General features: G+C 42.1%; 3 protein-coding genes across 5 annotated transcripts; 1 reads left to right on the top strand and 2 right to left on the bottom strand.

The window, feature by feature from the left end:
* The first annotated feature begins 1,050 nt into the window (after positions 1–1,050).
* On the top strand, positions 1,051–5,786 carry cbx1b (chromobox homolog 1b (HP1 beta homolog Drosophila)). Of its 2 annotated transcripts, none has more exons than XM_084002104.1 (6): positions 1,051–1,207; positions 2,602–2,682; positions 2,808–2,973; positions 3,133–3,286; positions 4,915–5,009; positions 5,107–5,785. In XM_084002104.1, the coding sequence occupies exons 2-6, from the start codon at positions 2,628–2,630 to the stop codon at positions 5,246–5,248; spliced, it is 612 nt and encodes a 203-aa protein (XP_083858230.1). In that variant the 5' UTR covers positions 1,051–1,207; positions 2,602–2,627; the 3' UTR covers positions 5,249–5,785. The 2 variants fall into 2 exon arrangements, with proteins under 2 accessions (XP_083858230.1, XP_083858231.1); XM_084002105.1 differs by having other exon boundaries at positions 1,086–1,196; positions 5,107–5,786.
* Positions 5,787–8,351: 2,565 nt separating this feature from the next.
* On the bottom strand, positions 8,352–14,430 carry nfe2l1b (nfe2 like bZIP transcription factor 1b). Of its 2 annotated transcripts, none has more exons than XM_084002084.1 (6): positions 14,262–14,430; positions 12,398–13,225; positions 11,245–11,463; positions 10,114–10,203; positions 9,864–10,013; positions 8,352–9,757 (listed from the first exon to the last, which is right to left on the bottom strand). In XM_084002084.1, exons 2-6 carry the CDS (start codon positions 12,953–12,955, stop codon positions 8,381–8,383), a joined length of 2,394 nt encoding a protein of 797 aa, XP_083858210.1. In that variant the 5' UTR covers positions 12,956–13,225; positions 14,262–14,430; the 3' UTR covers positions 8,352–8,380. The 2 variants fall into 2 exon arrangements, with proteins under 2 accessions (XP_083858210.1, XP_083858211.1); XM_084002085.1 differs by lacking the exon at positions 14,262–14,430 and adding an exon at positions 13,329–13,812.
* Positions 14,431–15,815: 1,385 nt separating this feature from the next.
* On the bottom strand, positions 15,816–21,776 carry cdk5rap3 (CDK5 regulatory subunit associated protein 3). The gene is made up of 14 exons (XM_084039852.1): positions 21,639–21,776; positions 21,406–21,451; positions 20,233–20,364; positions 19,333–19,433; positions 19,167–19,215; positions 18,903–19,081; positions 18,669–18,805; positions 18,355–18,499; positions 18,030–18,137; positions 17,546–17,621; positions 17,359–17,447; positions 16,468–16,673; positions 16,206–16,377; positions 15,816–15,955 (listed from the first exon to the last, which is right to left on the bottom strand). Exons 1-14 carry the CDS (start codon positions 21,642–21,644, stop codon positions 15,890–15,892), a joined length of 1,512 nt encoding a protein of 503 aa, XP_083895978.1. The 5' UTR covers positions 21,645–21,776; the 3' UTR covers positions 15,816–15,889.
* Positions 21,777–22,428: the final 652 nt, after the last annotated feature.

The raw sequence follows: 22,428 nt of genomic DNA on the forward strand, positions 1-22,428 counted from the left end.
TCCTCCTGTTGCAATTTAAAAAAAAATTATGTGTACAATAAGATGGCAAATATCAAACATACAGCTTCTTAATGTATTTGCCTTATTTGTATATTAATAATTATTCAATAATTTAATGTATATTCAATAATAATATTAACAATATATATATATAGACCTATTTATGAATTACATTTAGTGACTTCTGTTTTAAAAATTCTGTCATTTCTGTCTTAATATTCAACAGTAATATTAACAGTCAACATATATATATATATTCTTTTCCTGTTATTCATTCAGCAGTCACTACAGCATGTGTTACACAATTTAATAACAGATGTCTTTCATATTGCATGCAATGCCAAGAATCAGGGTGAGGAGGACAGAAAGAGTTCAGATCAGTTCGCCAGACATTCATGAGAAGGCATACTAAGGCAGTGATTGATAACATCTAAAAAAAAAACATATAATCAATTTTTTTCCCTCAAAGTTTCCGAGACCTACTTTGAAAAACAATGTCCTAACACATCAGAGGATGGCGTTTGCTCAGGTGATGGAGGTGGAGGAAATAACCATTAATGGCAAATCAAAATGATAAGAGGTCAAAATTAAGAGATAATAGGTTATAATGACTTGTTTGATTGTTATTATCTCTGACAGGAGGTAATTATATCAGTTGTGTGTGCATCTCTGTCGGCCCACAAAATAATAACTTTGACTTAGTATCTAAAAGAAAAAGACACTTCATTCAAAAATAATGACTTAGTGTCGTTCTGAGAAACTAAGTCATTATTTTGAGAACATTTCTCTTTTTTCTGACAGTGGCGGAAATGGGCTTCCGTAGATTCTTGTGACACAAACCTTCCCCCAGTCTGATCAATAAGTACTCTGTTTACTGTATTGATCGACTGGATGAACTGGCCCTTCCGTGGATCCAGTCCGCCGCTTGTTCGCACTCTGCAGCCGCTGATCTATAGAACGCATGCGCGCATGCTGCCGGCCACGGTGACGTAGATGAGTAAATCCATACGCTTTAAACTCTGTGACGCTGCGCGGTCCTCGAGCCTCCTTCTGCTCGTGCCAGACGAAGGGGCGGAAACGATCCATCCGACTGTAGTCCAGACGAACAGCGACGTTATCACAATATTAGCACGAGTCAAACACTGACGTGTTGTTTTTCACATCGTTTCGGGTGGAAGTTTAAAAATAATAAAAGTGTGAGTCATCGGTGAGTTTGATTTGTATTGTATTTGTGTTGTTGTGATCTCTCCTTCCTCCGAACGTGTCGTTTCGCTGGGATTGTGTGCACGTCAGTCAGTCAGCTAGCGGTTAATGTGCATGTTTTGATTGGGAAGCTAGCTAATAAGACACGTTTCACGCTGTGCATCAATGAGCATAGTCGGCAGACATCCCATAATATGTGACATTAGTTGCCAACACAAAAGCAATATGGAGGAGACGAGCTGCCAACTGTGTCTCCCTCCGACGCGTTTTGTCGTGCGGGTTTTTCTCCTCTACGCTCGCTTCACGTTAGCAACAGCGTTTCTAACGCCTCCCGTTCATTTAAAGTGTTTTACTGTGAACCGGCAGCTCTGCGTGCGCGTTCACCCGTCCATAGTGCCAAGTAGCCGCCAGGTGTTGCGAAGCTCTCGTGCACTGTTGTTGTTGAATATGCCACTTGTAGGCACGTTCACGCGTCACGTCCAGTCGTACATGTTGGCAGTGACGTCATGCACTTGGTCAGGTAGCTGTTTGTCGTTTACATAGTAACAGTAACGTAACTTTTTTTTTTTAGCGTTACTTTACAAAGTAAGAGTATATTTATTGCATACAAAACACGTGCAGCTCTGAAGGTCATTGTGATATTTTTTTTAAACAAATCATACAGTCAATTGTACTGAAGAGGATTAGGGCCACATGTGAATTTTTTTAGTTCTGATTTTAAAATCAGAATTCTGAGAATAAAGTCAGAATCTCAGAATTCTGAGATTAAAGTCAGAATTCTGAGAATAAAATCAGAATTCTGACTTTAATCTCAGAATTCTGACTTTAATCTCAGAATTCTGACTTTAAAGTCAGAACTCAAAAACAAAATTCACATGTGGCCCTAATCCTCTTCCGTACAATTGATTGAGAAAACAATCAGCATTTGAATCCATAATTATGATGATAATTAGTTTATAGTTACAACTGAGCTGCTTCAACATTATTTCATAATCTAATGATAGATGATATATAATAGTAAACAGTCACACAGGACTGTTTCCTGCATTGAATACTTTCTTCCTGATTATACGTGTTTTTACTTTTACTTGTAACAGTAATATTTTATAGTGTTGTATTAGTAAGAATCAGAATACTCCGTCCACCAACCATGTAAGGTACACACGATTCTTTTTAAAGAGTAAATCCACGACTAGTACAAAATCAACATATGTATCATGTTTATATATGTATATATATATATATATATCAGAAAATGTAACACAGATTTCGGGTGGTGTACTTGCCTCACACTCTCAGCCTTGTATCGTCTCAATAAATCCCATTCATTCTCCAATGTTGTTGTTCTCTCCTCTCCACCACGTTGATTCCCGCCTGCCCGATCTCGCCGATGACCAGGAACCTGCTGGTTCCAGGTCCACCCGATGAGCATGAGCCTGACTGCAGAACCCCCTAACGATGTCCCCGCTGTCACAGAAGGTTTAACACATCATTCTTTTCCAACCATAAATGTCTCTCTGTCACTTCTGTTGTTAACGGTTCTGAGTTTCAAGGCTCAGCAGGGGCCGGCATCGATGACCATCTGCTCTGTTCCAACCCGTCAGAGTCAGAGAGCAAAATGACCACAGTGGAGAAGAAGGACAAGAAGCCGGACGACGTGGCGGCAGAGGAGGAGGAGGAGGAGGAAGAATATGTGGTGGAAAGGGTCCTGAATCGGCGGGTGGTGAAAGGGAGAGTGGAGTATCTTCTCAAGTGGAAAGGCTTCTCAGAGTGAGTGCTACCTTTTCCTGCCATCTTCCCATTCATATAGCCTTCTAAATCGGAGATTGCATCAAAATGATAACCGAGAGAAGAATCAGATGCTGGCATATTTAACGAGTGACAAAGTTATTAATTAAATGCTGTGTTTTGATGCACTTTTATCTGCAGGGAAGATAACACGTGGGAGCCAGAAGACAACCTGGACTGTCCAGATCTGATTGCAGAGTTCCTGCAGTCCCAGAAATCGGCCCACGACGGGAAGAGGAAGGCGGTCGGAGAAGGGGAAGGAGACGAGAGTAGAACGAAGAAGAAAAAAGATGACGTAAGTTCCAATTCTTTCTTCGTGTTTTTTGTCTGTAAATGTTGGAGGAAGGGCCAACCTCAGAGAAGTAGACTCAGGTTAAAACACCACAAAGACTACAGCCAACGGCCAGCTGACCGCCGCCATGCACGTATGTTTCACACCTGCATGAGGACTGCAGTAGACTAGTAGTCTACAACAAACACAGTCTAATATTCTGACACCAACTGTGAATCACATTAAATAGTCCCACCGCTAATAATATTTGTAAAATGTCTAATATGTAATAATAAGATGTCTAATAAAAAAACAAATTCCAACTGGCACTGTTGAGCTGTTTTCTTTGCTTTTGCTCTGGTGTCGTTCCTTTTCATCTTCTGCACGTTGGTGTTGTGGGGCAGAGCAGTTTAAAACAGGCGGTAAAACAGGCAGCAGCCACAGTGAGCTGGTTAGATGGCAGAGCGGCGAGGCAGCAGGTGTTTCCCCAGGTAATGTCTTCACAACAAACACCCACATTTGGCTTTCGTATTACTTGCACAGGTTTGACGGGGGATCATTTGTGTTTGTTCAAGTCAATGCAATAGTTCATAAAATAGTGAATACTGTATTCACCATATCTTTGCAAGCCACACGTTGGCTGCTTTACCACAGCAGAATGAACCCAAAATAAACAATTTTGCTGTGAATTAATTGCAATAACCAAATAAAAAGGATGCTGAAATAACAACATTATGATCTTGGTCTGGTGTGTTCTCAAGAGGACAAGCTGATAACTTTTAAAATGCTTCTTTTCTGAATGGAGTTTGGTCTAGGCCGTCCAATAGTGTAGCTGCTCAATCAACATTCAAAATAAAGTCATCCAGGCATAAATATGGCAGTGATGTTTTAGTTTAAACCATGGCCTCGCTATGGTTTTACACAAACATTAAGTTTCCCATTTTTAAATATGAGGAACTCATGAAAGTTGGCTTTACACACCGTAAGGAACTTTGTGTTGTTGAAAACCACATCGCAGGCTCATGATGAAGCAGAGGGAGCAGATTTTCCAACCATGCGTGTAAATGTCAACAGCAACTTTAGTTTTGGGGTCAATTCCAGGCGTCACCCTCCGTCCTCCGCATGCAGGACGCCGTCCCCATAATGGTTGGACGTCACTGTGACTGGTGAACTTTCTGCTTAGGGTCCAGATGTGGAGTCCACGTACCATTCACTGCAATAAAGATATGGCTAAAATTTGTCAAAAAAGTGTCAGCAAAAGACAACAATTTTTGACTTTACATTATTGTACAAATGTATTGAGAACTGGAACCAGCTTCTTAAATGTGAGGATTTGATGCTTTTCTTGGTGGGAAGTGATAGAAAACTGAATATCTTTGTGGTTTTGGACCGTTAGTTGGACAAAGCAAGACATTTGAAAACGTCCCCGTTGTAGAGATTATAACAGGAAAACAACTGTCAGTTGCAGCCCGACACATATGTAGACATTAAGCTCAATCCAACATTTGTTTTTACCACAGTTTCCATAAAAGCCTCATGTTTTTGTGGTATCCTGTTGGTCTCGAGTTGTTTTTTTAAACGTCAGATAGAAACCGTGACACACTGTTTGCAGCTGGTATTTATGCTGAAATGTTGTTTTATTTGATCCTCAGACAGAGAAGCTCCGGGGCTTTGCTCGAGGGCTGGACCCAGAACGGATTATTGGTGCTACAGATTCCACAGGAGAACTCATGTTCCTCATGAAATGGTTTGTATGCAGCGGCGTTACGGCCGGGCAGCTGTTGATCGAGTGTCATGAAATCCCTTGAAGCTCCGTTTAAATATTTGTTTTGTGCTGTTTGCAGGAAGAACTCGGACGAAGCCGACCTGGTGCCGGCGAAAGAGGCCAACGTGAAGTGTCCGCAGGTGGTCATCTCCTTCTATGAAGAGAGACTGACCTGGCACTCGTATCCCACCGAAGACGAGAAAAAAGAGGAGAAAAACTAACGCTGGGGCGAAGGGGGAGAAAGAAACTGTAGTTTGGAACTTCATCGTACTTTTGAGAGGGGGTTTTTGGAGGGGAGGGGGGACGGCAGACGAGCAAGACACCATTGGACTCATTCGTCTTGTATCATTTGATTCTACTTTCATCCGGAGATAATTGACTGTATATATGCTTCAGGTTTTAGCTCGACGAAACCCAAGTGAAATGTAAAAATGCAGTGTTAACTGTTAGCGTCGACTCGAGTTCGGAAGAAAACGTTTCTGGGCCACTTCAGTATTGGTCCAAGAGCTCGGCCATCTTGCTACGGCTTTGTATCAGTGAGGTGCTGTTTTTATTTCATTAGTGTGCCTTTTTTTGTACTTGGTTTATTTGGTGTTGAAGACAAAACTGTGTCCATCTTAACTGTGTCCCTCGGACGTGATCGCTGTTCATGGCTACCAACCTTTTCACTCGGTCATGGGTAATCTCTGTAGTGTTTTTCATTGTCACGTCTTGCTTGTCGGTTTTGGAGAATAAACCAGTTTTTGTTACTTTGCTGTCTCAACTGGTGCCACTTTTAATAGAACAGGTTTATCAGCCTATTAACAGGTCTGCAGCTAATTGTTTTCATCAGCAACTAATTAATTAATCTGTAAAAAAAAATTAAAAAAAAATTTCTCACTATATTCAACTTCCTCTAATGCAAAACTAAGAAAATAATCTAATTCTCACATTTAAACCTGCAGTTATCCAATTTTGGACAATTCTTTTGTCAAAGACAATCATCACAATACTTAACGATTGACTGCTCGATCAATCTGCTCCATCACTTAGTTTCCGGTTGTTCACGGTCCCAAACGCAGGTTTTCTGAGTTATCAAAATCATTTTCTTCTGAATTAAAACAACAGATCGCCTCAAAATCTGTCTCGATAACTTCAGAAACCTGCGTTTTCGGGCCCCGTTGTTCAGTATAAATTACACCATTCATGACAACTAGAACACAAGAGTCACGGGTGAAAATAAAAACACTTTATTAATCAATAAAAACAATTCTTGATTGCCGGCAAATATCTCAAAACAGAGGGAACTACATCCAAACTGAAAGCAGAGGGTGAGACTGTCATGGAGACATTTGACAAACATGACGAAACACAAACATGAAAATATCTACAAAACAAAGACAGACGAAAAAAAGTGCACTAAGTAGTCGCAGTACTAAATAGTTGGGTGACACTGAATTCAATGATAACCATGAGTTTCATGCCTGAAGATCACATTTAATGAGGACATTTCTTCTTTCAAAAACAAATAGAATTTTTTTTTGGACATCATCTTACTGTTGTGAGTTCTGCTCTGCTCTTATATTCTAGCCTAACCACTATTTCGGCTGCGACGACAGACCAGTTTTTTTCCTTTTTTAAAAAGAGGCCGGTGTAACGTGTACTGACAGAACGTCATTCAAACAGACAAGTAATAGCACTTCTACTTTGAGAACATTTTCCCCTTCGGGTTCTCAAAACATTTAAAGTGAGAGATGATGAGATTGTGGAGAAAAAGAAGAAGAAAAAAAGGCATTTAAATCAAAGTGGCCACAGCCCGCACCGTCATTTCATAAACCTGTAACCTCATGTAACACAACTTGGCTCACTTTGTTATCAACACAAAAAAACCCACACATAGGACTCATAATATTTAAGCCAACACCTCGGCTTTACAGCAGTTAAAAAAAATCGCCTCAAGTGGCTTTCAGTTGGCAAATAAGTTAATTAAAAAGGGATGTCGCTACGCCACAGCGACGATACAGCCTGTTTTAAAATTAGTGCTTAAAAACGAGGCGTCTGAGAGGAAAGAAAAAGAAAACGCCAAACGATGCATAACTGATGTGCGACAGCCTGGAGTCGTGGAACTCATCCTCTCTGGCGCTCCGGGCCCATCGCAGTACCTTCAATTCCTCTCATGATTACAGGCCCTGCATGACGTTTTAAAAACAAAACAAAACAAATCAACAAAACGAGTGTCGACTTTTACATAAAGCTGATGTGGCCAGACCTATAAACCTTGCTTATACTACAGATTATGAACAGTTAATAAGAGCCTTCCTAAACGCAGCTCCCGTATTTAAACCTGCAGCGAAGGAAATAGCGACAGACACGGCAAAATGCATATAGCCAAGCCTTTTAAAGACAAATTACAGTGCTATGTATAATTTATAAGGAAGTTGATACATTTTGCAATGCAGTGTGTCTCCTCCCTAAGACATCCATCTGCTCCTCTTGCAGGGCTTCACCTCCGGGCCTCTTTTAGCAGTGGCCGGCCCAGGAACACTCAGCCTCTGACTCTTTCACGTCCTCCATCCACACATCAAACCCAATCTCTTCAGGGCCCCTCTGAACGCTAAACTGCCCGACGACTGACCCAAAAACCCGGGATTTGCGACACACAAGCCGGCAGAATTGGGAGTTCAGTGTTTCGAGCGTTTTAAGGTGTATTCAGATCACGTGCACCATACAACCATTGGTTAGTATAGGTGTTAATGGCATCCTAAAATTATGGACTTCCTGTAGCCTTTGGTATCTAAACTCTCACAACCATAGATGCTGTTCCTTGCCTGAAGGTTTGCAACTTAAAAAGCCTCAGTGACAAAAAAAATCACTTAAAGTCTCCAGGGCGGGATATGATCTGTCCTTTAAAACCGTCGGTGCATAGGTGTTCCAACCATCCTCGTCGACAGTGTTCTTTTACTCCCACTTTTTCTCCATACTAGTCCCTCGTTAAAACCCTACAAATCCTCTCCATCGTCAGCGGTTTCGGTGCAAAAGGATCAAGAGCAGCTAACGTTTTTCTAATAGCTCATTTCATGTCCTTTTAACGTCCCTCGTCTCCTTGCTCATTGTTTTCCCCCCGTCTACATAATGAAATATCAGTACTCAAACGAAGAGCTACTTCTGCTTCAAAAGTCGTTTCCAGGGAAAAAAAATGCAGGAACAGAATGAAAGGGGAGACACTAACGCAGGAAGAGCAGTCAACAATGCCATTTTTCTACTCACCAGAATCTTCTTAAAGGAAAAGGGACATCTCTCTTGCATCTGCAGAAATCTTTCTTATTGATTTAGCAAAGTGATAGAATAAACAGCAGTTTGCCCCCCCTCCCCCCTCACTTCTTTTTGTCTTTTTGTTTTTTCTCAGGCTTATGGTTCTGCTCAGCAGTTGTCACGGCGCGCGGCATGATCAGCACGCTGCCGTCGGCGCTGTACTGGAGTGAGTACTCGCTGGGCGGGTAGGGCCGGCCCTCCTCGTCCCGTAGCTGAGTGAACACCTCCTGGTACAGACTTTGCATCTTCTGCTTCATCTGCCGGATGGAACGAATGAACTCCATCTTCTCCTTAAGGAGGCGGGCCTTGTTGCGCCTCAGGTCGTGGACGCCCTGCTCCAGGTTTATGATGGTGTCCAGCTTGCGCTTGCGGCAGTTCTGGGCCGCCATCTTGTTCTTTCCGCGCCGGCGGATGTCGCGGATGAGGGCCAGCTGGCCTTCACTCAGGTGATGCTTGGCTAGAAGCTCGTTGAACTCCTCCACCGGCAGGTTGATGATCTTTTCGTTGGAGAATGGGATTTTCATGGACCGGGCTCGGCGCTCGTCGCGACTTGAGTGCTTGTCGAGCAAGTCCTGAGGAGGCTGAAGCTTCGAGTGTTTGTCGCGGACAGTCTTCTTCCCAGCTGTAATGGGGAGCTCTGGGTGCTCGGCGAACGCGGAGGAAAGCGGTAGGTTGTAAGTGTGATTGTGGCCGATGCTGCCGAGCTGAGGGAGGCTGTGGAACTGAGAGGGGTCCTGGTAGCTCATGCGGCAGAGCTTACTGTAGCCGGGCTGATAACCGCCGACGGCGCCTTCCTCCGTCTCCGCAGTAGCAACCTCGGAGTCGGTGCTGTAACCCACGGCTCCCTCCTCCGAGAAGGTGGCAGATGTTGAAGACGAAGACGCTGCCGAAGAGCAGGAGGTCTCGGAGCTGCTTGGGGAGGCCGGGCTGTGGCTGGAGTCCAGGGAAAGACCAGAATCCGAGTCAAGCTCATCCTCCAACTGCGAAGCCTGTGCCTGGCTGAAGCCCTCCTCCATGGCGAGGTCCAGCAAGCTGATCTCATCGAGCATGGACTCTTCCAGCAGGTTGCTGAAGGGATCGGGCAGGATGGGTGTAGACGTGATGTTGGTGCTGGAACTATTAATGTGTGGTGGGACAAAGATCCCAGTCAGGTTGGTGGCTCCGAATGTTGAGTTTACGTTGCTGGAGTTGCTGGACGACAGTCTGAGCATGGTGCTTCTCGGGGTGACGCTGACGGAGTCCAACTGGGGACTAAAGATCTGGGGGAAGTCTTGGCTGCAGCTGGGGAGCGAGGCCTGGTGGAGGCTGACATCCTGGTTTACCGGTGTTGGGTTGGTAGAGAGTCCAAAGCTTCCCACCGGGTTCGACCCAGTCGTCCCTCTCGTGTCACTCTCACTGCTGGAGTTGCTGTGGGGCGAAGTGTTGTTCACCTCCATCGCCTTTGGACAGAAACATTATTGTTAAATATACACACATTGCTCCATTTATAAAGATATATGGTGCCTCGCAAGTTAAAAACTGATGCATTTGAAAAAGCAGACATACCTGCAGCTCCATGATGGCCATGATGTCTTGCCACTGCTGCTCCAGGTCTAACTGTGGCTCAGCTGGGGGCAGCTGTTGTGTCAGAGGAAGGCCCTGAGACGTAGAAGGAGCTTCTTCATTGGAAACCGGAGTCACAACCGGGGCTGGAAACTATATGAAAACATTGAAGACATTGTAAGAACGTCAATGTTCTTTTCCCCTTCCACACCAGTTTAAAGTGGTGTGGAATTTAAATGTTTTATGTATTTACCTCAGATTCTTCTCCAAAAGGGAAAGTGGCCTCCAACAGCCTCAAGCATTCTTGTAGAGACAGGGACGTCTGTGAGCCAAGAACTGGGAGCTGGGTAACAAGAACAAACGAGATCTCAATATAGAAAAGTATTCATTATTTTAATGGGTGCTTTGGGCCAGTTTCTGTTCTATTCTATTTCTATTCAAAGTTGGCCCCTCCCCCTCCCTGAGGGTTATGGTGATTTGCCTGCTTGGTGTTTCGCTTGGTGTTTTTAATGTTTTGTAGCTTACACTTGGACGCTGGAGCACCTGGTTGCTACCTTTTTATGGAGGTTGACGCCCAGAAATGTCCCCAATACAGCGAAATGAGAGATTCAACAAGAGAAAATTCAGACAGAGGGATTGTTTTTGGATGAGTCTATACATATAAAAATATCACTAACTGCGACTTAAATTGGTGAACTACTGTCAAAACAATTCTGTCTAATACAATATAAACAAAAAAGCAAAATAGTTCTCTGTGTATAGGTTCATAAAAATGCCACGGATGCACCGAACAGTTAACGGGACTGGATGAGCTGCACGGATTTGAAAAGCTCACATTCACATTATTTTGAGCTTGAAGAGTCGTGTAAATGTGCACGTCTAGCAAAAGAAACTCTCAGTTCACTTGCTGTTGTTGTTTTGATGTGCTAGGTGTGATCGTATTTCCGACACTGATTAACACGTCACACTACCGCCAACGCAGTTGTGTTGCACGTCTCATTCTCTCTGCTTCCACAAAGCCGGGAGGCTTGTGTAAAATAACGACACCGTTATGTCGTTATGCCCCAAATCAAAGTTACGTGTAAACGGTGCGATTGCAACATATTGAGGGCTCTTCTTGAATCTTTCCAAGATTATGGTGGGATCTCTGTGTAAAAACGCCTAATGAGGTGAAACAGATTTTTGCATGTGTGGTGAAAAGCGACTTACTGGAAACATCTTCAGATGAATACAAACTCATATTCAGCAGACAAAATGATCCCTTATCAGCACTGTGCAGCTCCCCAGTGTCTATTTTCTTTTTATGTAGTCTAAGACAGTTAAATGTACCACCTCCCCCATTGGATGAAACACGGTGGTATTGAGATTAAGTTTATCTACAAACCTGCTCTGGAATGCTCTCTCCGGTCTCCCCGTCCACTGGCTGGGCACCTTGCAAGTTCACGCCATTTCTCCAGCTCTCTTGTTCCTCATTCCCGTCTTTGTCCTCATGTGGGTTGGGCTTCTCCTCGCTCTCCTTGTGACGGTTGCTGTAGTTGAACACTTCTCTTCCCGCACCAAGGTCGATGTCCTGTCTCCATAGGATGTCAATCAAGTCAATGTCCTGGGAAAAAAACACATAGCAACCATTGAAAAATGGGCCTGTGTAGAGAAAATATACTTTAATAACGAGGCATCATGCAGGCATTTAATGTATTGAACTCATTCTGTAGCAAGATACAAATAAACATATATTTATTACTGAATTATTTATGTATTTCTGATGATAAACTAGTGCTTACACAAGCTGTTTGGCTCATTATTTGTGTTGCTAATTTTGGCAGATCACGCAACAGAAATGTAGTCAGTTGATGCAACCATGATGGAAGCACTTTGACATGGTGGTCAACATGTGATCAGAAGGGAGGCTTAGTTGGTTACAGGGATTTGTGTGACACCACTGTGTGACATTATGTGCAGAGAACTAAATTAAACAGAAAAATAACCAATAAGAACAATAAACTATCACACACAGAAATGCTGTTATTTTTTCTTTTGAGACGTTTTTCAGGAGTAAATTAAGATAGATGGCGTTTACTGGATTTTAAAGATGCACTCTCATGAACAACATAATCTGTGTATCACAGTTGTAATTAATGTGATGCAACTGGTTTGACTAAAAATATTGGACAGTGATTAAAGAATAGGGCTGTGAACTATAAGCGATATTGTAAACCCAGTTAAACTCAGTGTCTATGTTTTAATTATTTGTGATCCAGCATATTTGTGTGTTTTATGCTACCATATGCCCAAATATTAATGAAACAGGTAGTAGTTAGTATTGACTGATTAATGAATGCTTTTCTGAATATAACATTTACTTCCCTGGCTCACAATGCTACTTGGGTGATTGTACAGCCAAGCTAACATTACATTTTTCTGCTGTGTTTACTTCCACATAAATACATATAAAATCCTGCTTGTCCAATGAATTTGTGTCACAGCAGGTGGAGGTGGTGTTCTTCCCAGTGAGTGAAGGAAGCAACACACCGCAGTACCTCTTTGGTGAGGTCGTCATTGCCATCCCTGCTGCCCTGCTCCTGGTTGCCCTCTGGGGCCACAGCTCCCAGGCTGTTGTCCGCCGCGTTCAGGTTGTACGTGGATTCAGGCGCTCCGCTTCCTCCCCTCATGGCCGGGGTAGCGTCAGGGTTGTTAACGTCCTCTAAGCCGCCCCCATTGTCCAGGGTGATGCTGGGGCTGGACTGGCTACTGGTGGACACCACAGTCTCGGAGTCACGGTGCACTAGCCAGGTGTTGAGCTCGGTACTAGGCACGGAGAGGCGATCCAGCTGGCGCACCTGGTTCAGCAGCCGCCGAGTGGTGAAGAATTGGTCGAGGTCCACACTCTTTGGATGGATGCCATAGCCGTCCAGCGTGTTGCGCAGGTTGTGAAACTGTGTCTGGGTGTAGGCTGAGCTAGGGCCCAGGATGATCTCTCTCAGTGGGGGCAGCTGATTGCTTAGATAGGTGTCAACGTCCACCCGCACCCCAATGAGACTCAGAAGGATGGTGAACTGAATCAGGCCCTCTGTGAAGTATTTTTTCAGGTAAAGCATTTCTTTACAAAGGAACAAAAGGTGAAAGTAAAAAATAAAAACAAAAATGGGGCCAACAAGCTCGGATCGATACTCCTCTACTTGCACGAGAAGACGGAGATGGATACATGAACATAAAAAAAGTGGTTAAGAGATAGTGAGGAGGAAAGGGTCGTCGGCAGGATTCTGTATGTTAAAAGACATGTAAAATCCGAGATGGGGTTTCCACTCTGAGAGAGTCCAGTTTGTGCTCAAAGCTTTGTTCTTCATAAGGTTCTCATCTTCCCATTCCTGACAAAAAGGGAGAAATTACATTTTATTGCTCCACTTCAAACTGCATCAGTTCAACATTATAACCACACATATTCCAGCCCCAGAGACACACAAGTCTTACCTGCCTACATTTGCATTAAACACATGTTAATGACAAAAAATAAAATAAATTTAAAATAAGGACTTGCTAGCCCAGTGCAAGCACTCCATCCTCCCAAAGACTAGAGAAAATGATGTCGGCTCGCACCGCGTAATGCATTGGAAATTCAGCAGACCGGGGATGGTGAACACAGAGCTTTCGGCATCACCCCACCCTTGACAGGACAACTACTTCTTGTGGGTGCTGTTGAAGGTGAATGGGAGAGTCGAGAAGGCTCGCCGGGCTGGCTAGCACCAACGACAGCGTTAGGTAGCAGGGTCCCTCCCTCCTCTCGTACAGCTGCGCCTATCTTCGTCCTTATGACGTTAGCCGTTAGCTACCTTGTGTATTGAGACCCGGCTGCTGCTATTACTATTACATATGTATAACCACCGTGTTACATAATGACACGCCGTTTCGCCACGTTAGCTAGTTAGCTCGCATCTCTGTTTATCCTAAAAAAAAAAGAAAACAAAAAGTGACAGGTCGCTCTACTGGTATCTTGGCTAGCGTCAAACAATCTCCCTAGCAACAAGTGGTGAAAAGATGATTGACAAATTGCACAGCCATTCGCAGGCCTTAGGCGCCGTGACGACACATGACTCCAGAAAGGCTCGACCAACAGAATTGGCGCATGGGTGGGGCTTAAAGAAAAAGCTGAACTACTATTGGAACTCAAAGCCTACACCATGTTAGCCTTGAAAGCTAGTTTACCTGCTAACTCCACCTTTAGCATTCAACTACTTTTAAAAGTAACTTACGTATTAAACGAGACACGCTATTGTATCCAGTCATTCACGCATACTTACTACTCATCCAACTACACGTCTGCTAACGTTACCTCGTGACACGAATGGCTACAATCCACGTATCGACTTACGCATCATTACAGTAGTTAATTGATTTAATACTCACGCATGACAATGTTGTAACTGCGTCCTAATTCATGTCCCAAAGTACGCTACCACCTGAGAACCGTAATCAAGTCCCGTTCCATTAAAAGTTCCACAATGTTGCCCGATATAGCATTCCCCAACCTTTCCTCATTGAATGGCCCACCATGACTTGCAAAATTGCTAGCTCTCCCGGCTAGCCTAGCATCGAGCACCGCTTGATACCAAAACACGCTTCCACACAGAGCATGCGCAGAACATTCTAGTAACAAGCTTTCATCAGCCGACTGAAAATCCCCTACTGATAATATTACACCAATATAATAACACATTTAATACAGATATTCAATGGCAAAAAACGTATTCAAGACCCATTTTTCAAAATAAATTAGGAAAATATATCACAATATATATAACAAATGTTTTATGATTACAATGAAAGCAGTTATGGACGAAATATTCAGGAATTTGCCTTAAGTAAAAGTAATAGTACTACAGTGAAGACATACTGTTACAATTCAAAATGTTACTGAAGTAAAAAAGTATTACTATCAATATATACTTAAAAGTACTTATTATGATGCAGAATTGACCATGTCTTAATCAATGTTATATTATTTGATTATAATTATTGATGACATTGATGTGTTCATCTTGTAGAGGTGGAGCTAATTATAATTATATATTGTTGGATAGCTTAGCCTGTTAGGCTTATATGTTATAACTAATTTATGTTGTATCTGCAAAAGTAGTGGAGTAAAAAGTACATTTCCCCCCCTGAGCAGAGTAAAAGTATAACGTTGCAAAAAAAATTCCACCATTGACAGAAACATCCTCTTCAATCAATGTTTATTCCAGGCAAATTAAGAAAAAGCACATCACACAATTTGACACATTTTTATTCGATGGTAGTAAACTATAGAAAACTCGAAAGGGTTATTTTCAATAAAATAATGTAATAAAGTTTTCTAAATCTTCCCCATATTATTGAATTTGGAAATAAGAAATGTGTGCATATGATTAGTTTGATATATAGTAATTATATTAGATCCAAGCAGCATTAGTATCTATTATATGCACTTTATTTTTACCCACCCTTAAAATGTATTGAAATGTTACTTTAATAAACAAGTTATTCGTTCCTTTTATGTATAATATTAACTGGTGCAGTGCATGTCTTGTTTCTGTCGCTGGTGTTCTATATTTGATACATATTTCAATGAAGTATAAAATAAACTGATATTAAATCAAATAAAACAGGGTTGGAATAGTTGGAATCATTTGCAAATGTCTTGTCTTTTATAAGCCAAACAAATGTTATGCATGAATTAATTTCACCTGGATAATTGTGACACATAATGTAATCAATGCACCAGGTCAAACATGATTACTGATGCATTTAAATAGGAATAAACAGACGATTGTGTCTGAAAACAAAATATTTCAACTTTATGGTGTATTTGATACACTCACCAAAATTTCAGTGTAATTTATACATTTCAAATGCATTTCTTGAATGTCTAATATTTCTTACCCAGCATTAATAAAAAAATAAATGTAAAGAACACACAAAACATAAACATAAATACCACTTTTATTTCTCCATGTAGATCATGGCAAAATATTGATAGTGCATGTCCATGTTGTTCACTATATATTAACCCCCATTATGTTGACAGGCCGTTTGTTGTATCGCTTTGAAACGTCAGCTTCAATCTGCAAAAACAAACAACAACAATCAGAATTACTGGCAATAATACTCATTATCACTGAGATGCATATTAATCATGAGCCTTTTGTACGATACGAATTCCCCTTAAACTAATGCTGTATAATGTTCAACACATAATGATCTTATGACAAATGTTTATGGTTAGAAATAAGAAAAAAACCGAAACAACCTTCCAGCGAGCTGGACAGCTGCCCACCCTGTGAACATAAATAAACTGAATTAGTAATCCAATACCAGTTTCTGGAGTTCCCGGGTGCATCCTGCCAGCAGATCCACACGAGGCTCCAGTCTGGACTGCTCCTCCAGGGCTTCCTGACGTTTCTCAACCATCGTGGCACCTTTCAGCAGCAGAATGTCTGCCTGCTTCATCTTCTGCCTCAGCACCTCTGTCACACGCTCAACATACCTAAACGACACATTTCACACGTAAAAACGCGAGAATGATGATTCATGCGGACTGAAGCCGACACCACAATGAGCGGTTTTTACAGCATACCGTGGCGAGGCCTGGATCGTGAACAGGTGCTGCATCCGGAGGGAGGTGAGGCGGCCCAGGAGGCCCTGCACCTCCGACAGCATCTCCCGGACATGCTGCCGGGATTGGCCTTGGATGACAGAGGGGGCCATCTGGAACTGGCTCATAGCCACCACGTCGCCCTCCTCTCCCATCTCAGTTATGCGCTGCGTTAAGAATACTTCCAGCTGTACAAACACATTCACGCAGCGTGTCAGATGTTTGGAGTAAATGTGACAAGACGATCCACTCTCAAAACTATCCAACAACATTAAAAATAGTCCCTCCTTCAACCAACCTTGTACCCCACAAGTCTGCTATTCCCTGCAAGTTAAAACAACTTTCATCCACTCTTGCTTTTAACCTTTAAACTTGTGTTTTTTTGTTTGTTTGGTTCTGTTCTTTTTTGTTTTGATTTAGTTGCTTTTGTAAAGCGTCTTTGAGCACCTGGAAAAGTGCTATATGAAACCTATGTATAATTATTATAGTTGTTTGCAGTAAATGGTTTTGACTTTGCGTGTGTTAACATTATGTTTTGACCACTTGGGGGCAGTGGAAACAAGCTATAAAAACAATGCTGACATATCACTCTGTAAAGTTGATACACTGAACTTGTTGCTTATTTACAAACCAAGCAGATACAGAGAAAAATGTGCATTCATTTGGATTTGCATATCTGGGCATTTTCTTTATGAACATTAGTCAAAAATATTCACTCTCCTTTTTGCCGTTTGGTTCTCACTTCATCCGCACGGTGGCTTTTAAAAGCTCTTTTGTTTCAGGACTATAATCATAATTCTGCCGACACACAAATGTCAAGTAGACGTGGGATCGTAATGGAGTGATTTGACTGTAGATGACTGAAGTATTTACCTCCGTCAGCTCGTCGATGAATTGGCTGCGTGACTGAGCGTTCTCCAGTATAGTTAGAGCATCTTCACCTCTTGCTACGCCCTCTGGACCTGCAAGACCTTCGATGTTAGCAAACAGAAATATCACCAGTTGAGCTTGTGATGAGTTGTGAGACCACACCGGCGATTAAAAAAGAAAAAGTAGTTACAGTCTGCACCCGCGTCCACAATTTCAATTTCTATGGGAGCTGCGTCGCTGTCGCCCCAGTCGATACCACCGGCGTCCTGTTGAGGGGCGCAGACAGAGAGAGGTGTATCAGAGCAGCAGTTTCTCATGGACCTTCATCAACAGCAGCTGTCACGCTCCACATGAGTTCATGTCAATGGATCTTAAACTGCTCAACACTGTTTGTTCTGGAAAAGTTTATATTGTTGTTGAAGTAAAGTAAAGTCAATTTTGCATTCAACTCTGAGCAGAATCTGCTCATTTCAACCACTAGTTACAGTTTATTTATTCATTTCAATGAACTATTTGAACTAATCCTTTTTGCAAACTGTTTCCAAATGATCTTATCCCTTTTTTAAATTGAATGTACACTCATCATTATCAATATATTCTTTCTGTAGGCATTGTATGTATTAAGAGTTAGATAATATAAGCTGGATATAAACAGGTACGTTGGGGCGTCTCACCTCGGAGCTCGGCTCCAGACTGATGCCCCAGTCTATTCCGTCCTCCACTGTGATGACAGAGTTTGCCCCCGGAGCGTCTGCGCTGTTGCCAAAGTCACCCCAGTTGATCTAAATGGTGTTTTAAAAGGCAGCACAGGATCACCAAATCAGTTTGTAATTGTAATATAAGTATATTTATTTGACCTATTCTGGTATTTGTTCAATATCTCACAGCAACACAGAGCTCAAATTTGTTTACTAACCATGAAACAAATGAATTGTATAACAAAAATAAGATTGATTTAAATCGAATGACCCTGATAGATACTTTATATAAAGAACCAACCGCATCCTCTGTGACTGAATCAGGAGGTGCTTCCTCCACAACTGGCCTCTCAACAACCGCGGGGGCTTTCCCCATTCTCCACTCGTAAAAAGTTGGGTTTCCTCTCTTCTGGGCAAACTTCAGCATGGGCAGGACTGGTTCAGACCTGCAGATAACAACATGTGAGCTCATGTGACACAGAGTGAACATTTTTCATGTTTTATCTTTTTAACACTATATTTAGACTGCTGTTAGTGAAGTGTGTGCATGAACAGATTTCTTGTTTATAACACACTGTAAGGGAAGCAGGACTGGATCTTTGACGGTATACTCACCAATCACATACAAAGTTTGTGAAAGCGGTATAAAGTTGGATTTGTTCCTCTAACGTCGCTGCATCTTTCCCGACTTCCTCGAGGACCGCCGGCAAGTCTTTGACCAGAGCCTGAAGCTCGCGAGGCACGTTGTCTCCCTGTCAGAGGGAAAGTGGAAACGCGGACGGATGAAGGACATCGCCTCCGTGGTGAGATGGCGGTACGTTTTTGTGGTTTTAATGTTCTTGTACTCACTGTGATGCCGTACTGTTTGCAGGCCGCGTAGTAGCGCTCCCTCAGGTCCGCGGCCGAGCTCTGGCACTCCACCTCCCGCCTGCTCAGCTCCTGCTGCAGCTGCTGGGCTTTGGCCAGCTGCTTCCTCAGGGCTGGTCCTTCATAGCTCACGTTGCGACTTAGCAAGCTGGCCACCTCCGCTGGGACACAGAATCAAACAGAATGACAGGTATTGGACACGCATGTTGTCATGCTATGATAACTAGATAGGGATGTCACACTTACCCAAATAGACATTATCTGCCTCATAGAGGGACACAATCTCTTGCCAGTCCTGTGACAACAAAAACAGAGAACACAATTCAAATCTAAATGTTTTATGGACTGTTTTGGAGCAGAGGAAGGAATAAATCCCCACAGATCTGCTGTCAGAGAGACGACAGCAGCTCACCTTCATCCTCTGAGATGAATATCTGCCAAAGATGTTCTTGGAGGAAGCCTCGGTTCCCTTCAGTATCTCCACTATCCTCAGGCAGTGAAAGTAGTGAATGTCTATCAATAAAAACAAATTGTGACAATTCAATGAATTCTGTGAGAGCCAGTGAGACCCAGCTGTCAATGCAGAGGGGAGTTTACAGAAGGGGAGGTTATATAAAGGCTGGATGTGTTGTGTTGGAGCCCTGTGTCTGAGACCATGCTGCCGCACTAGTAAGTTTGTTTGACGTGATTCTGCCAATTTGTATTTTATCGTTTTATATTGATTGTATTGTGTTTTTGACTTCCTAACAGGTGATGGTATTTTGTTTTGGAGTGGCAAGATACATTTAACACCAGTAAGGCAAATTCTTCAAATTAACAGGATTCAGAGCATTAAGCAGTACACAACCATTGTGTGTAACGATATAGTGAAGTAAAGTCTAGCAGATAATTAAGTCACCCTCCGTTCGTGTGTGTTGTAACCTGAGCTTCTCTGTGCTCTGTTTACGTAGCCGGGTCCGACTCTGCCTGCCTTTTCAGTGGCGCTCCACTGGCTAGCTCATTGCGCTAAGCTCGCAGCGGTTACAGCTGATCACGGTGCCCTACTTGACGGTAACGTTGCAGAAGCATCACGCCCACCCTCCGGTTTCGCCTCGGCAGGTAAGCACCGTCAGCACTGTTGCCCTCGTTTACAATTATAGTGCCACATTTCAGCAGTTTCCATGATGAGAGCCAATAGATATGCTCATCGTCTTATATTGAGCTCCTTTTAAAAAGTGTGGCTGCATTACCGGTAATAACGTTAACTAACTTGTGTTTTGTTTAACATTACTAGTTTTATAGTTACACATATAAATAAAAGTAATGGACCTACAGGAGCCAGAGAGAAGCTGCTTGATCTCCTCGTTCTCAGGCATGTCCTGGATGGCAGCGTTGATCTTCTCTCTGATGTCTTTCACGGCACTTTGCCATTTGAGATTACAGTGACGTCGATCAAGCAGCCAGTCTGTGGACACACAATGGTTCAACATCGTTGATATGTGCAGATTTGACATCATTCCATTCATCTTTTGCAGGCAACAGTTGGTGGGGAAAACATTCAAGACCTTATTTTACACACAAGCAGTGATGGAAAGGATCTCAAGTACAACATCAAGATATCCGTACTTTACTTGAATATTTCCATGTTGTTATACTCTGTAATTCTCTTCCACTACACCTTATACGCCACTACATTTAACTCACAGTTTTATTAAAACCATGCATCTCCAAATGTTTTTATTTTTAATGCTTGTGATGAATTGAAGAATGAAAGTGTTTGAGTTTTTGTGTTGAGAAAATGTTTCTACTTCAAGCTAAATCTATTTTAAAAGCTTCTTGGGATAATCTACGTTACAAACACATGATGACTTTATAGAATATGAGGTCATCGTCATTAATCCAGAAAAGTACAACACTGCAGTGCCCAATCAATACTTTTATTTTTTAAGTAAATTAAGATAATACACATTTTAATAGTTTTGAAATTACTGACTTTGACATGTAGTGGAGTATTTTCAGTGTGGTATGTGTACTTTAAATTACGTTCCAAATTACTTGCATTCAGAGGTAACAGAGTACAAATACTTTGCTACAACTTAAGTAGAATTTTCAGGTATCTGTACTTTCCCTTCCCACATATTATTTGGTTTTAATTAATTTGAGGGGAATTATCGATTTTTTCCTTACTAATATGCTGCAAGATTGGTAACAATAATCCAGAAACATACTGCACAATCAATACTTTAAAAATATATATAAATATAAATATATATTTTAAGTACATTTTGATGATGCACACTTTCAGGGTTTTGAATGCAGGACTTTTACTTGCAGTGGAGTATTTTCAGTGTACTTTAACTGAAGTTAAAAAAGTGTGTTTAATCAGTATTGTTTGAATTATGTGTAATTCTACTTGAGTACAGGCTGTCTGTACTGTTGACACCTCTGCTTCCACCACTATGCACACAGTTACACGCTGAAGTAACAGCAACACATCTCGTCTTACCTAAAAGCTTGCTGGTCTGTATGTCGATGGGAAGGTTTTGAATATTCTGTTGAGGCAACAAAGGAAGAACAAGGTGCATTAATTTAACGTTGAACAGCTAAACGGAAACGGGACAAACACATATTCTTTCCATTCGGTTTATGTATCACTTAGCTGGACTTTGACAGCTAGCTAGACAGTTAGCTCGCTAACGTAAGCTAGCTGGCTAATTAAAAACTCAAGACTGTATTTACCTCCATTGTTTCTTCAACTCTTAATCGCTTCCGATATTTTACGACTTCATTTTAAACGTATTTAACAGGTTTTAGGCAGGATTATTGTCACCATCCGGACTTCACTGTTTATGACACGTTACGAGAAGCAGAGCCAATCACAGGAGCCGACGTTACACTCTGTAAAGGATTGACCAATGATGCGTCACTATGCTGATACCTGCAGCTGATTGGTGGATGGTCCCGATTTGGTGTAGGGTTGCGGTCCGCCAGTAGAGGGCGGTGTCGTCCTTTGACTGAGACGGGCAAAGTAAGTAGTAGAACTAAAACAACAATATTAAAAGTCACATAAAGCTGCAGTAAAAGTATAATCTGCTCAATGAACTTTCCTCTGCGTAGAAAATGCCGCCATTAACTGATATATAGTTCCATATTACGTGATTAGATGAGGCGTAGATGTATAAGTAGAAGTTTACTGCTGTAGCTGCTAAAGATGCAGCTAGTTTTAACCACTTCATGAACTCGTCACTGTAATGCAGCTGGTGAAGGTAAAACTAATCTTTTAACTCATTTTAATTATTATGAATTTTCAGAGTAAAAATCATCCCAAACATTTCCCTGAGATGTAGTGGAGTTAACGTAGATAGCAGCAAAATGCCGTTAAGTACAGTGCCATTCCACCTACTGTCAGATAAATGTGCAGAATTAAAAATCACCATATTCCACTCTGACATGGTTATAATGGGTTAATAAATATATAAACTTAAGAGTCTACAGAATATTACATGAGCAACACGTGAACATCTCAGTC

The sequence above is a fragment of the Eutrigla gurnardus genome (genome assembly GCF_963514095.1).
Source record: "Eutrigla gurnardus genome assembly, chromosome: 22".
NCBI lineage: Eukaryota > Metazoa > Chordata > Actinopteri > Perciformes > Triglidae > Eutrigla > Eutrigla gurnardus.